Raw genomic sequence first — 14,263 nt, forward strand, 5'->3', positions numbered from 1 at the left:
AAAGGGCTGAATGGGGATAGTTTGAATGCCAGTAATAACGCACAATCTCTGCCAGAAGATGTTTTTGAAAAATAAAATAACATGAGGAGAATAAATGACACAAATAACGATACTTCTAAAATTTTCCTTACATGTAGCTGTCTCGCACTTTTCAGCACGCACAGCATATGCTTTTACAGCATGTCAGCCAAAATTTCCAAATGGAGAAAAATCTTTCTAAAAAAAATTTCTTCATTATTTTTATTTTATTTTATTCTTTTACACAAATGTCTCAATATATATTCTCAGGACTTTAAAACTTATTAAACATACTAGAAAAACAATAGGCCATATCTATTTATCATATGAAATGATAAATATTTTTTTTCCCCAACCACAAAAGAGCAAATGACTGAACAAGTAGGATTTTTTTTTTTCCAGTAAATTTTATTTGCAAATACATGAATTAAGCCTAAGAAATCATTTTTTTCAAGGAGAACAAGAATTACAACTATAGCTTAAATAATATGCCTAGATAGTCCTATCTCCTTTTTAGTATACAAGACGGTGAAGTCGTGATTTCTTTTGTTTGATTGATTTTTAAGACAAAGCATAGAGTTAAACTTTAGTTTAGTAGGAAATTAATACAACCTGTTTTGCCTTCCGGGTCTCCCTACATCCATGGCAAATAAGACTAAGATTCTACTTTTCAATGAAATTCATTTATTAGCAGGAAAAGCAACGTAGCTTTTCCCATGCATATATATACTGAAGGCCTTGAATAAATGTGACAAGCCAAGTTTTATCCTGCATACTGCACTGCAGTACAGAAAAATCCATGATTACTTTAAATGTCTTGCTTACATGCAATGTTGTTACTCAAACTTGCCCACTTTGAAGTAGCTCAAATTCTCTCACGCTGCACTGAAGCTCCTATTGAAGAAAGCGAGGGTTCTCATGAAATAACCTAATTGAGAACCATCTGGCCCTTCAAAGGTGGCAATCCTAATTTATTTTATTATAATAAAAATCCACCCGAGGCAAAATAGCAAAATTCATACTACAGTGTCCTTGGCCATTCCACTACACGAATAAAAACCACACTCGCTTTCTCTGGACATTTTAAAGCCTTTTATATTAAATGTAATCTAACATATCCCACAAAAAAAAAAAAAAAAGTATCTATATTTTGAAAAAAAAAAAAAGATTTTCAGAAAGCTATAGCTATAGTTCATGAATGCAGTGTTGTTGATTTTTTTAAAAAAAAACATAATTCACAGAAATACGAATTCTGGACAAAGTGATGAAAGATGTGATGAAAGATCTCTATCACCTTGAGCAGTGCATGCTGAACTATGGGTATTAATCCCGTAGTTTGAAACAAAATCTGGTTAGTTAGGAGAAGACAATGAAGGGAAAAAAGTTGCAAAAAAACCCAGGACTGAAGACCGACACCACACAAGCCAGCTCCTCAAACACTTCTCAACAGACGATTTTACCCTTTCCTAAAAGCAGCCAAGTATACCAGCTGCTCTTATTCTTCTGTAATTCATTAAGTCCTGCAGCTGTTAGAGGAACCTAGGGCCTGGGGTATTAGGCTACCTACCGCCCATCACACCGCTGAGGAGGGGACAACCTGAATGCAGGTGTTACCAGACAAGACTCATAGGACTCAACGATCAAGGAATTTATAACAATACATGTTTTTATAAACATCATCTTAATTTCAGGTGTCTCATTTATACGGGTTTAAGCCACGGGCTGGCTGAGGAAATACTATCAGGACTACACAGAGTGACCAAACTTCCACCATAGCTGTTCTGGCTATGAACTACAAACCAGGGGGAGAAGGAGAAGGTGGTGGTTGGCGTTAGAGGTGGGCAGTGAGAGCTGCCCCCAGCAGCATCACCGCAGGCACGGGCCCCAGCAGCGGCACAGCTCCCAGCACCTGATGCTCCAGCCGCCACGGGAGTAGCAGCATCCCTAGGGAAGACCTACAGGGACGACAACCCTAAAGGCTGCTGTGTAAACTAAATGACTGGCTATGCAGGCTGGAGGACTTAGTTAACTGCGGCAGAATTAAATTAAAGCCAGGAGGATTACAGTATTTCATCTTGCTGAAACCCAAGATGACCAGGCATCTAGGGAGAACTGCCATATTTATCCAAGAAGCTGATCAATTGAGGGGGGAGAGTGGAAGAATGGTTCATTCATGGTTAAATGACATAGATAACATTAAAGGTGAATACAGAGTGCAAAGACAGGGGAAAACAAAAAACTTCTGTGAAACAAAAAAATTATAAGAATATCAAATATGAAGTCATGAATAGTGTATTTTTCAGTGGTGAATATTCTTTATAACCATGTCAGAGTCAGCAGTGTGTGATACAGAGTAAACTAAAAGTCAAGTCATTTACAAGGAGCTTGATATATCACTTCAAGGCAGCTTTTCATACATCTTTGAAAATATGTTTGGAAAACCAGAATTTCTATCACTGAACATAAATACAATGAGGTGAAAGTGCAGGTGAAATACACAAGTCATTACAAAAGAGGTGCCCTGTCCTCTATTCTGTTGCTCACTTGCAAAAGCATCTTTTCTATAAGTAAAAGCAACCAACGATGAGAAAAACAAGGGAAGTGTAGTTTCTGTGCAAGCCTCAAGTGCAACAGAAAAAGATATATATGCTTGGCCACTGTCACTAATCAAGATACAGGTAAGATGACACAGCCTTGAGCTCCATTTTACCAGCTGACAAAAGAAGTTTGGTATAAATAGCCAAACTTGCTGTACAAATTCGTACTTGTTTGGGGCAGATAATGCTGATGATCCAAGAAATCTGCCATCTGCCTGGACACTCCTCAAGAGGTTGACCCACCACTTCTGCCACCCAGGGAGAAGAGCGAACAGTCGTCTCTCCTCCCGCAGCCTCCACACAACATCATGGCTTCAACTCCTTCTTAGGGCAAGCAGGTCTGGCTGACTTTTTTCTGTTCAACACCAAAAAGCATCAAACTTGACAGTAAACTAAAATCAAGAAAGGGGACCAAAAGTCTCCATCACAGTTCCACAGCTGAAACCCTGCGGGTGCTAACAAAGCACCTTCTCTGAAGTTCCCTCGGCCCCGCAAAAGAAAATGCAAAATAACAGAGCTTCTCTAACATTCAGAGTGTACTCAGCTCCCCTTAACTTTCAGGGGTCATAAAATTTGTGCAAACCAACAAAAAACATTCTTCAAAGGTAATGAAAAAGGTAAACAGGCAGGCGCACTTTAACAGAAAATGTTTTTATCATCAAACTAAAGAAACGGTATCTTAAACAGCTAATTAACTGTACCAAAATGCAATGCGATCTCCAAAGGCAAAGTCACATTAGAGAACTATGAAAAATTAAAAGTAGAAAAAACATGCAAACTACGTAAAACAAAGTTAAATTGGACGTGACCCTCCCATTATAGAGACATTTTTTTCAGAGACCAGGAGCGAGCCTCCCAACACTTCACTGCAGCTAAATGGTTCACCCCAAAGGCCCAAGCCCACACTCAAACCCTGCTGCTGAATACTGATCCATGCCTTCACCTTCTGGGTACAGTGGGAAGAAAGGAATTGTGTGGCACAATTTCCTTCCTCTTGAGAGGAAATACTGTCCTTCCAAAATGCAAAACAAAACAGTCAATGTTGCATCCCTCAACGCACTGCCAGAGGCACAGGTTGTCATACACACTCTCTGATCGAAATTCCTGAAATACTATATTGGTCTGCACAACGATGTGCCCGAATGCATCATCACAGGACACCATCTGCATGTGCCCGGCCCAAAGACTCATTAAAGAGCACACATACGCAGGATCTAGCAAAGAAAAAGGAATGCTAAATATCAAATCACGTTCTGTGGCAATCAGCACCAAAACCCAAGATGCTGGTGAACAGGGCATTAAGGGTCACGGCAGTTTCCTCAAGAAAGGGAGCGGGATACAACCAGTTGTTTGAGCCCGAACAGACAACTATGCAGATGCTCGTTCATCTTCTGGTAACAGTTGGTACCGCTGGGAGGTCATCCCGACTCCATTGTTTTTACAGCAATTTGCATTTTATTTTCCATAATGCTTTTTAATTTCACTTTTTCAATTATTACTCTCAGGCAATTGCTTTAATTATCTGTTATTCCACAAGGAGCGACACATTTTCCTCTGGCGGAGAGAGGGGCCGCATCAGACCGCATTAACGCTGACGAGCCTCTCCACGGGCGAGAGCGGGGCTGCCTTGCCAGCCTTGGCAGCCCGAGTGGAGGGGCGGTTAGCCAGCACCCACAGCTATTGCTGACAGATTGGCCCGCTCGCCACCCCTCTGACGGCAATCTGCACAGGATTACCAGGCGCGTATTAAAACTTTTAAATGCATGCGGTACGGTACCCCTTTGAATTTCAGATTCGCCAAAGCAAATGGTAGCGCCGCAGACCGTGGCAAAACACATCCGACTGCAAAGCCAGAACAAGCCGCTTTCCCTAATCCAATGCTATGTTAATGCAAAGCTCAGCAATGATGGATGGACTCATTACTGCCGCAGTTATCGCCATCTGAACCAGGTGCCAAGACATATGGTTTAACAGATGTTCTAGCAAAAAGCTCTATTCCCCGCACTGTGCGAGTGTCCAGTCAAACCGGACATCGATAAGGCGCTGAAAATCGTACTGGGCTTCTGGGAACCACAATTGTGCCCAGCTCAGGAAGCCGTTAAACACAGCCTGATTATGCAAAAAACCCTATTGCTCTGATATCCCAGTTAGATCCACAGAACAAATGCTGGACAATGCGTACACTGCTTTCCAGAGTCTTTGTGTACCCAAATGTTATTTATTCCATTCAGGCGATTCTATTTCTCCACCGTCTTAGTAAGGAAATGAACCTTAAAAATGAAGCTCTCTCCGCATAAAAATCACCAAATCAAATGGGCAAACAGCCCCTCATCACACGCCACTCTACCCCTGCATTTTCATGTTCAGAATGCCCTGTGCACACCATTCTTTCAAATATTTAATACTTAACATGTATCCATCCCGAGCACAGGATTAATGTGCAGAACTGATTCTTGTTCGCAAGGTTATTTGTTGACAGAAGTCCACTGGAATGCATGGCATTTCACGGGTGTTGAAAAATAGAATAAAAAGGTGGGCCTATATACACTAATTCTGCAAATCAATGTGAACAAAGCAGCAAGGTGTATCAAACGTTAATAAATGAAAGAATCCTTATTCTTCAAGTGTCTTTTCAAAGAAAGACAATTTTTAGGCTTTAGAAAAAAGAAAATCAGCAGAAGTGGGCAACAAGTGATCACTTATGATGTCTATACATGCTATATTAAATCTTTTAAGATTACACAAACACTTAGTTCACCTCCTACAGGAAAGAATTTTTCAGCAAGAGCTTCTGCTAACTCCTCAAGCTTATACGACAGAGCATACCAAAGCATAACGGGAGGAAAAGCTTCGATTTGGAGACTCCTATCACACAACCCAACTGCTTCAGTGTGTATAGTGGCACCGAACTACAGCTGTTGGCATGTGAAGTTTTAAGAGGAGGAAGAAAATACTGAGGAAAAAAAACCACAGTGTTACATTCAGAAGGGGATGGCAGGCAAAAAAAATAATATACACGAAGACCAAATGTATTTCAGTAACACCATCAATGCTCACTTCAAAAAAAACCTAAGGACTTTGAAACTCTTTCAGAATTTGCTAATAATTGCAGGTCATAAAGAGAATCCTTCAGCTCACAACTGGAATAGATTCGATAGTAGATTGGGTTGAAAAGGTGAAGAACAAAAACACACAAAAAAAAAAAAAAATCAAGAGCTGCATTTTTGTCCCGCTCCCACATCTACTATTCACACTGTCACAAAAGGTGTGTTTCAGATCATCTTATTCAACCAGTTAAATCCCTTTATCTGTGCAAATATTTGTTTCTTATTAATGCAACTGCAACTTTTAAAGACTTTTGTTATCTTAACTGCTTATCTTTCAATGGCAGAGCTCTGACTGTCCCAGACCTTGGTCCAGTGGGTCTGCAAAAAGCAGGCGTGGGAGGGAAAGGGTATGAAAGGGGATGAGAGACCAGATACAATCTAAAAACAAACAAGAGCAGAATCTGTAGCCATGAAAGTCAGGAGAAGTTCAATTCAATGTTAATTCCTATTTGTCCGAAATGTTTACAGATGTACATTTATAGAAAAGGGAGTTGATGAAAAGATTGTCATTACAGAAGTAAATACACAGGAAACAGTGTATTGAAATGCTGTACTTATTTTAGCCATTTTTATTTTCAGACACACAAAGATATGTGCACTTAATTATATATGCACTGAGAAAAACATAAGCATGGAAACATGCGCACACACAGATTGTCTAGTATACGATCAGGGCTTTTTCTCCAGTAACTAAAAAATAAATTAAAGTTTACACGGGATACTACAATGAGACACACTACTGAGATCTACTTTTACTTCAGTTCAGGTTGTTATAATGCTTCCCTCTTCCTTGCTTCTAACCAAACATCCCCATCTTTTTCCACCTGCTGGCACTATTTATATAGGTAACTGAGACATGAATGAAGCTAAAAAGTAACTAAATAAAAAAAAAAAAAAACAAACCAAACCAACCCAGAAACCAAACCAAACTGTCCCACTCCCAAAACCAAAAATCCAATTTGGCCCGAAATTTTTTTCAGCCAGATCACTTTCCTGCGCTGACTTACTGGCAACCTCCAAAAGCTCCAGCGTCAGTGCACACAGGGATGAGGATGGCAAAGCCTGAGCCTGGCTGAAGCAGCTGTAGGGCTGCACCCTGGGACAGCACAACTCCAAACACACAGCCAGGCGGCTGCTATTTTTTTTTTGCCCCCACTGCTGAATTTACTTCACTCTTCTTTAAAACAGAGAGCTGGGAGAGCCAGAGAGCACTGGTAGAGACTGTAACGAAATCTGTGCCTGCACATCTCTCTATTACTTCAATGCAACCAAATGAGATCTTAGATCTTTTCTGATACAAAAAACCCTACTGTCCCAGATTGTACCTCAGATCTTTACTTATCAAAGAATGTGTTTTAATAGGAAATTGCCGCTGTTTCTTCTTTTTTTTTTCAAGGAAATATCTTCTCTCTTTCAATAAGGACATAACCAAAAGCTATTTTCTCTAACACCGTGTACTTGGAAAGTGTATTCTCCCCCTCAACCCCCTCTCATTTTTCATTTTTGCACTTTTTTTTTTTTTTTTATTATTTCCAATGGCCTTTCTTGTTATGAGAAAAATACATTCCTAGAATGTTTCAGCTCAGGGATCTCAAAAACAATTACTTAGGCATTTGATTTGATCTGCCGGTTCTTCCTTTCTGGGTATTTGGGCATTATGAATCTCCACTGTGGTCAAAGGTTAAAGTGAACCTTTTCCAAGTCACTCTCCAGAGCCTCACGAGGCCCATACATATCCACTCCAGGTTTCAAGGAAAAGGAGTCAATTCACTATCAGCCGCACACAACAGCAGTAACTGCTGTGTTATCTAAGGAAGGAAATTCAGAGAGGGAAAGCTGCTGATTCATGCTTATGTTGGAAAAGACTGATGGAGTGGTGGAATAATGAGGGTGGAAGAAAAAAATGAGTCACCTTTAAATTGGCGAAAATTTGGCGCTGTTTAAGGGGAAACAAGAAGGGGAATGGAAGTTCAAGTACATAATTTTAGCAGCAAGGTATCTTCAAGAATATCAAAGCACTTCATAAGCACAAGCAAGCAGAGTTATAGCCTCATAGGTACCTTATGTTTCGCACTGTAAGAAATTGCCACATCTGTGATCCATGCACAAAATAACCCCCACCCTTGAAGTATATGGAGGTACAAAACATATGTTTTGTGAGTTGTTCTGGCTGCTAACTGGACTTCTCAGAGGAGTGGAAGTTAGCGAGGATCATCTGTCAGAGTTATCTGACTCTGAGGAACGAGTGATAGGGAAGATTCCCAGTTAGCTGTCTCCACTGGGCTTTTCTGACCCATGATCTACTGAAGGTGGTGCTTCATGGGTTTGCTGGTATGCTCCTGCTGTTATAGTCCTGCCTTTGATCTAGCAAACCCCAGTTTAATTTCATTTGCGTGCTTTGTGCGCTCTATTTGGCAAGTCTCTGAAATCAAACTCCTCTTCCTCAATGAATGCACTGTATGTCTGCTCAATTTAAACAAATTACTACTCAAAGACATGGAGCACAAATCAATCCTACTGCTATGATACCTTTTCACTAAATGCAATGCAGTTACTGCTAGGTTTGTGTTCCTTTTTTAATGTTGCGACATACTTGTCCAGTAATACATTTTGCGTATCGGATTTTTTCTCATCTCATCTCATTCTATCTATTAAAAAATATCTCTTTAAAATGTTAAGTTTATCTCATGCTTGTACGCAACTGTTACTCAAGGTTTGTCAGCTCCACTCTTTATTAAAATAAAAATCAAACAGATTGAAGTAACTGATTATAGTTCATTTCAAAGTACAATGCTTGCCAAATAAATAGATATTTTAAAGTTCTGATTATGGTTCATTTCAAAGTACAATGTTTCCAAAAAAGTATATACTTTACAGTTCTGCAAATGTGCAGAAATACACATTTAAAAGAAATAAAGTTTTAAATGATTCTAAAAGAGTGTTGGTGCTTAAGGTTTATGTACAAACTAAAGCATACACATAAAGGTACACATACAACTAAAGTGATTTTTTAATCCTTAAGTGGCAAAATTTAATTCGTTAAGAAGCAGCTATAAAACCTTGCCAACCTTCTACTTAATTGGTGGTTTTAACCCCATTCCCGCACCACAAAGCAAAACGGTTGTTTTGGGGCGGATGGCGTTGTTGGTTTCTTCTTTTTTCTTGTTTTTTAGTGAGAACGGTTATTTTCTGGTTTTAGTCATCTCTTAGATTCTAATATATTGTATTGGGTTTGCATAGCAAGGTTTTGGTAGCTGGGGGACTACAGGGGTGGCTTCTGTGAGAAGCTGCTAGAAGATTCCCCCGTGTCAGACAGAGCCAATGCCAGCCGGCTCCAAGAAGAACCCACCGCTGGCCAAGGCTGAGCCCGTCAGCGACGGTGGTAGCACCTCTGGGATAACAAAGTTAAGAAGGGGGAAAAAACCAGCTGCACAACAGTAACTGCAGCTGCAGGAGTGAGAATATGTGAGAGCAACCACTCCACAGACACCAAGGGCAGTGAAGAAGGGGGGTGGGGGGTGGGGGGTGTAGGTGCTCCAGGCGCTGGAGCAGAGATTCCCCTGCAGCCCGTGGGGAAGACCATGGTGACGCCAGCTGTCCCCCTGCAGTCCATGGAGGTTAATGGTGGAGCAGATATCCACCTGCAGCCCATGGAGGACCCCACACTGGAGCAGGTGGATGCCTGAAGGAGGCTGTGACCCAGTGGGAAACCCATACTGAAGCAAGCTTCTGGCAGGACCTGTGACTCCGTGGAAAGATGAGCCCAGACTGGAGCAGTCTGTTCCTGAAGGAATGCACCCCACGGAAGGGACCCACACTGGAGCAGTTTGTGAAGAACTGCAGCCTATGGGAAGGACTCAGATTAGAGAAGTTTGTGGAAGACTGTCTCCCATGGGAGGGACCCCACGTTGGATCAGGGGAAGAATATAAGGAGTCCTGCCCGTGAAGAGGAAGGAGTGGCAGAGACAATGTTTGATGAACTGATCACAACCTCCATTCGTGTCCCCCTGCGCCACTCGGGGGGAGCAGGTAGAGAATTCGGGGGCAGTGAAATTGAGCCAGGGAAGAAAGGAAGGGTGGGGGGAAGGTGTTTTCAGATTTTGGTTTTATTTCTCATTATCCTACTCTGATTTGATTGGTAATAAATTAAACTGATTTCCCCAAGTCGAGTCTGTTTTGCCCATGACGGTAATTGTTGAGTGAGCTCCCTGTCCTTATCATGACCTAGAAGCCTTCCATTACATTTTCTCTCCCCTGTCCAGCTGAGAAGGGGAGTGATAGACTGGCTTTGGTGGGCACCTGGCATCCAGCCAGGGTCAACTCACCCCACATACATACTTCTCACAATTAAACATAGATAAAATTTGAAGTTCTTCCTATTATGGAGACAGAGAAAAAGGATGTGCAACGGTCCTATTATGTTTCCCCATTAAATACGCTACTGAGTAAAATTGAGATGGACACAGAAGTACAGCCACATCCCTCCAGCCACCTGCTTGGACAAAGAATTAGTTGTAATTTATATGATAAAATAATTCTCAAAATTTCTGACAGCTGTGTTACATCTGTGTTTTACTAGATCCCAAACGCCAACTATCTGCATTTAACGATAATAAATTTTGATACGGAGGAACTGATTTGCAAGGAGAGAAGGCCCACAATGCCTTCAAGACCAACCGTCCTCCGCTGTCCACACCAGTTGTTCTAATTTTCAATCCAAGCTTTTTCACATTACAAAAGTGATTTCAAGTTTCTCCATTTAACAGAGATAAAATTAATTTTAAACTTAAATATTTTACATGCAGAAGCAAAAAAAAAAAAAAGGCTTAGGAATTTAAATATTTCACTTTCTGGAAGCAGCCTGTCCTCTAGCCAAATAGACTTGCATGAGTTGGCCTTACCTGGAGCCATAACTTGTTATTCACTGCATCTCTCCCCGTAGCAATGCATTGAAATGTAGCATTCTGCCCTGCATTGACCTCTACATCCCCCAGCCTCAAGAAATGTGGAGATTTATCTGCAGAGGGGGAAAACAAAAATTACAAATAGCACTTATTGCTAAAAACGGTGCCAGCAACATTATTGTCTCCCTGAAGATGCGTATTATAACAACCTTTGGCTAAAAAACAGAAACAGAAGAAAGAAGATTATTTGTTTCATCTCTGTTCAAGAAGAAAGACTGCTTTCAGTCCTTTCCCTTCTCCCCTGGTGATTCTACTAACTTCATGTTATACATGAGTTATAATAAAGTCTTTTAAAAATCAAAGCCAAGAGAAGGAGATCAAATGCCAAAACATCAGCAGCACTTTACAAAAATTATCCCAAAGACTTTCAATTATATGAAACCCATCACACTGAGAAAAACCCAATTAGCAGGATACTGCTCAGGCAAATAGAGAGATACTATTCCGATTATTTGCAATGTAACTCAGAGCTCTGTTGTTTTACTGAAGGAGATCATTTGTGCCATTGAATATAGTATTTCAGGAATTGACAAATCTATTTCCTACACTGACAAAGCCCCTAGGAAAGCTTAGTGGCACAACCACCTGAAGGATTTATGAGAGGTAAGAAAGCTGACAGACACATTTGAGGAATGGGTACGTTACACAGCTCTCACCCATCCCTTTCTCAATAACTACTAATGAAAACAGGAGCTGAACTGCTATTTCTTTGTGTTTACTTAAAAAAAAAAACAACAACAAAAAAAAACCCCAAAAAAACCACCACAAAGGAAAAAAAAACAGCAAATTGGAACAAACAAGGTTTAAACATCAGTAACAAAAAAGAGCTTATCTGAATACTGTATCATGCTGATAATCTGCCATCATGGGTGTACATAAGTGCCTTTTGTTTTGGTACTTTAAAAAAAAAAAAAAAAACACGAAGAGAAAAGAAAAGAAAAAAAAAAGACCAGAAGAAAAAAAAAGGAAAGCCAGATACTGAATCTGAGCAGAGCTTTGCTGAGTACAGACAACAGATAGCTGGGCTGTATGAAATATAAAGAGGTAACTCACTGCAATACCTTCTAAGCTTAGTAGCCCCTGAGACCTATGGTCTTAACAGCTTTGGGGTAGAAGAAAAAAAAAAAAAAAAACACGTGAGGTTGCCATTGCAACTTTATTATTTGGCATTGTTTTGCAAATTTGGGGGAGGGCGTTCTTATATCTTAATCATTTCAGAAAGCAATTAAATTATCAGCCATGAGGTACATTATAATGAAATTACATTTTAGAGAAGGGATGTCTAGGGGAAGATCAGAAGAGTTGAACAGAACCAAATTAATGAAAAAATGTGATAACAAATGACAACTTTTCATTTGTAGAATATTCATATTAGTATTTATATGCAAACTTGTGTTTCTTCCCCAGGATTAAGCTGGGAAAGGCAAACACAAATGCCTGAAGTCTGTCCACAAAACCAAAACAAAAAAACCCAATCCTTCAGTAGTTCAAGAGCCAGAAGCTTTTTTTTTTTTTTTTTTTAAAAACAAACCCAAAAAATTAAAAAAAAAAAAGAAAAAAGAAAAAGAAAAAGGGCATGAAATCTGATAAACCTCCTACACGCATCTGCCAATTTGGTTTTCTTTAATCAGTGAGTGTACACATTAACATTGAAACCCATTTTGATTATGCACACTAACTATGGTATGACTAAAAAGACATTGAATAATTTCTGCTCTTATATTCCTGTATACTTTACTGGCAGACAAAGATTTTACCCAGGTAAATCATTACTGCAACACTACATTTTCCCCTGGAAGCCGCAACAAAAATACTATTGAAAGAACAAAGAACATCAGTGATCAAGTGATGAAAACTCAGCAGTCTACAGCAATATCAAATATGTCCTGAAAAGACAGAGAAAAATGCAGCTCTTAATCATTACTTACCACAAGGGTAACTCAGAACCTGGATGTCATCAATGGCAATGTAGCCATTTCTCCCATCTGAGACTTCAGCTTCAAATATTACCTGTCAAAATGAAAGAAAAAATGTTTACAACGCTCATTTCTACAGAATTCCCACAGTGGCAAGCGTGTGGATATAAGACACATTGCCTTTTTCATTTAGTTGAAGTTCTTACAAGGTTTGACGACTGAATGGAATATTTATTACTCAATGTATTGCAGTTCCACACCATTCATATACATGACTTGCTTTGGATTTCTGCTTATGGCACACCAGAAAAGCATGTTTATTACCTCAATTAACAGCATACTGCTTTTGCTCCACTAAATGTATAAACAAAATTCAATTCTGGAAAAAATGCCATTACTTTCAGACAAGTTCAACAGCACAGCACACAACTGATCAACCAATTTAAAAAATAAATATTACACTCTTGTCAGGGGTCACAGTACAGTCCACAGACTCCTGTAACCTTCTGCAGTGTAATTGCACAGAAAAACATGCAGCAGCACAGAAATAGTGCAGCACTCCCCAGTGGTAATGAAAAGAACAGCTGTAGCCTGAGATTTATGTAGTAGTCATTAACTTCATTTTTCATTCTTGCAAGGCAATGGGGAAATTGCTGTGTGTGAAGGAAAAGAAAAGATTGTCTTCACACCCAACTTCTTGCCCTGCCCCAAATGGGCAGTAACAACAAAGAATTGCTCTTGGACTGCTCCAGAGCACAGATGCAGCAAAACAATGCCAACTGACCAGAACAAATTTATTGTCCAGACTCATGCTTCCTTGTATGGACAAAAACAACAAAGAAAAAAAAGTAGAATACAGTGAAAGTAAAAGGAAAATAATTAGAAGGAAAAAAAATAAAGGATGAAGCATGAACATCTAAACTAAAAGGAAGATAGGGAACAAGAAAGTGCACTAGTAAAGATTGGGTCAAGTGATACAATATAAACTTGCAGTTGTGACTGCCCAAAATAAGTATCTGTTGGGGTCTTCTATCCAAGACAGGCTTACAGGAAGTCAAGCTGCTCTATACATAACCTTTTCAAGTAGTTTACGTCTCCTTCAAGGGGACAATGTAAGGGAGCATCAAAGGCAATGGAATAACAACCCAATGTACCCTGCAGGGGAGCAGGAGAATGCTGTCTCCATCAAGCACCTTTCTCAGGTCTTCTTACTGCATGATCTGCACGACACCTTGCTAGGAAGTAATGACCACTGCACTCTTCGGCAACACACCCGGCACTTACGCAACTTGGCTCTAAGCGCTGCACCAGGAACACGTCTGTGTGCCTGTGCTCCACTTGCTCCGTTTCCTCACCCTTACGCAAAGTGCAATTCATCTTCTCACCAAAGGAGGCAGGGACCCCAAGTGGCCTGTTTATACTCAAGAACTAATTCCACAACCTCAAACGGGAGAAAAAGAAGGAAAACTTCCAAGGAAGGTGGATATGGGCATGTACATGATGTGGTTCACAGGGGCCGCCAACTTGTGCTTTGACTGCAGAAAGAAGAAGCCTTTTTGGGCATGTATACTTTGGCAGCACCAGGCTACAATCCCTCTTCCAGCTCCTACAGAAGTTCTTGCTGAGGTTCTGGCTGCCCTTCTCTCCACCTCCCCCCCCCC

At 40.3% G+C, this 14,263-nt stretch overlaps 1 protein-coding gene across 1 annotated transcript in view; it reads right to left on the minus strand.

The window, feature by feature from the left end:
• The window catches only part of PTPRK (protein tyrosine phosphatase, receptor type, K), a 309,673-nt gene that overhangs the window by 189,858 nt on the left and 105,552 nt on the right, over window positions 1-14,263 (minus strand). Inside the window, exons 2-3 of the mRNA XM_009880190.1 lie at window positions 12,615-12,696; window positions 10,624-10,739 (exon numbers count right to left, since the gene is read on the minus strand). Of these exons, the coding sequence (XP_009878492.1) occupies window positions 10,624-10,739; window positions 12,615-12,696 (198 nt within the window). The remainder of the gene's footprint in view (window positions 1-10,623; window positions 10,740-12,614; window positions 12,697-14,263) is intronic.

Source organism: Charadrius vociferus, unplaced genomic scaffold (assembly GCF_000708025.1).
Source record: "Charadrius vociferus isolate BGI_N301 unplaced genomic scaffold, ASM70802v2 scaffold82, whole genome shotgun sequence".
In the NCBI taxonomy this organism is placed as follows: Eukaryota; Metazoa; Chordata; class Aves; order Charadriiformes; family Charadriidae; genus Charadrius; species Charadrius vociferus.